Below are 1,402 nucleotides of genomic sequence, written 5' to 3'. Positions count from 1 at the left end.
GTGTGTGTGTGTGTGTGTGTGTGTGTGTGTGTGTGTGTGTGTGTGTGTGTGTGTGTGTGTGTGTGTGTGTGTGAGGAAGCAGCTCTGGTTCTGACCCAGTAGAACCTGGACCGGTCTCTGTTTCTCTGCAGCGGTTGGTGTCGGTCGGGTTGGACGCCAAGAACACGGTTTGTATCTGGGAGTGGAGGAAGGGGAAGATCCTGGCCTCAGCCAGCGGACACTCGGACCGGGTAGGAGCCGGTTCTGAAGGGTTCTGATGGGTTCTGATGGGCTCTAACAGCTTCTCTGTCTCTGCAGATCTTTGACGTTTGCTGGGATCCGTTTCAGCAGAACCGCCTGGTGAGCTGTGGAGTCAAACACATCAAGGTGAGACGCTGACAGGTTCTGGTCGGCTTTCTGGTTCTGATCTCGGAGTCGGACTGGAACCGGTTTAGCCCCGCCCCCAAAGGCGACTTCACCTGCAGTTACCACCGTCTGCCCCACAGAGGGCAGCACTGAGGCAGTTTCTGACCAAAACCTGCAGACATTTTGACTCGGAAACATAAAAATAAAACCTTAAGAACAAATTTATGGAGTTTAAATTATATAAATAATTTATATCACATATATTTATTCCTCTTGACACCCTAAGAAAAGCTGTTTTTAGATAAACTTCCCACAATCCTTTGCTGCATCCCTGTCACATGACCAACTCCAGAAACAAACAACAGAATGTTATTAGTCTCAGCCCAGTTCTGTTAATCGGCCGCCAGCGACGTTACTGTGCGTCTGTAGTTTAAAATGATTTTACCGTAAAACCTTAAAGATGCTGCGAAGCGTCCTGGGCGGTCCGGCTGTCAGAACCAGTGGTTCTGTTTGTCCCGGTAGTTCTGGTCGCTCTGTGGGAACGCGCTGACGCCGAAGCGAGGGATCTTCGGGAAGACGGGCGACCTGCAGACCATCCTGTGTGTGGCGTCGGCTAAAGATGACATCACGTACTCCGGCGCGCTCAACGGAGACGTGTACGTGTGGAAAGGCCTGACGCTGCTGAGGACGGTCCAGTCGGCCCACGGGGTGAGCCGCCCGTCGCCATGGAGACGCAGCTTTCACCTGCAGAGCCACACGAGCGCCAGGCGATTATAAGGATTTATTACTAAAGTCGTAGTTTTCCTGAACGTTTCCTGCAGGCCGGGATCTTCAGCTTGTTTTCCTGTGAGGAAGGATTCGCCACCGGAGGCAGAGACGGCTGCATCCGGCTCTGGGACGCCGACTTCAAACCCGTCACCAAGATCGACCTGAGGGAGGCCGAGCAGGGATACAAGGGTAACTACAGGGAACAAACTAACGGGAACAAACTACAGGGAACAAACTACAGGGAACAGACTACAGGGAACAAACTACAGGGAACAAACTACAGGGAACA

The 1,402-nt window shown here is 52.4% G+C and overlaps 1 protein-coding gene across 1 annotated transcript in view; it reads left to right on the top strand.

The window, feature by feature from the left end:
- Window positions 1-1,402, top strand: part of LOC103477425 (echinoderm microtubule-associated protein-like 6) — a 54,480-nt gene that overhangs the window by 13,733 nt on the left and 39,345 nt on the right. Inside the window, 4 exon segments of the mRNA XM_017308829.1 lie at window positions 132-230; window positions 298-366; window positions 868-1,053; window positions 1,167-1,302. Coding sequence (XP_017164318.1) covers window positions 132-230; window positions 298-366; window positions 868-1,053; window positions 1,167-1,302 — 490 coding nt within the window.

The sequence above is a fragment of the Poecilia reticulata genome, linkage group LG15, assembly GCF_000633615.1.
Source record: "Poecilia reticulata strain Guanapo linkage group LG15, Guppy_female_1.0+MT, whole genome shotgun sequence".
Taxonomy (NCBI): Eukaryota; Metazoa; Chordata; class Actinopteri; order Cyprinodontiformes; family Poeciliidae; genus Poecilia; species Poecilia reticulata.
This window is presented reverse-complemented; position numbering and strand designations above follow the sequence as displayed.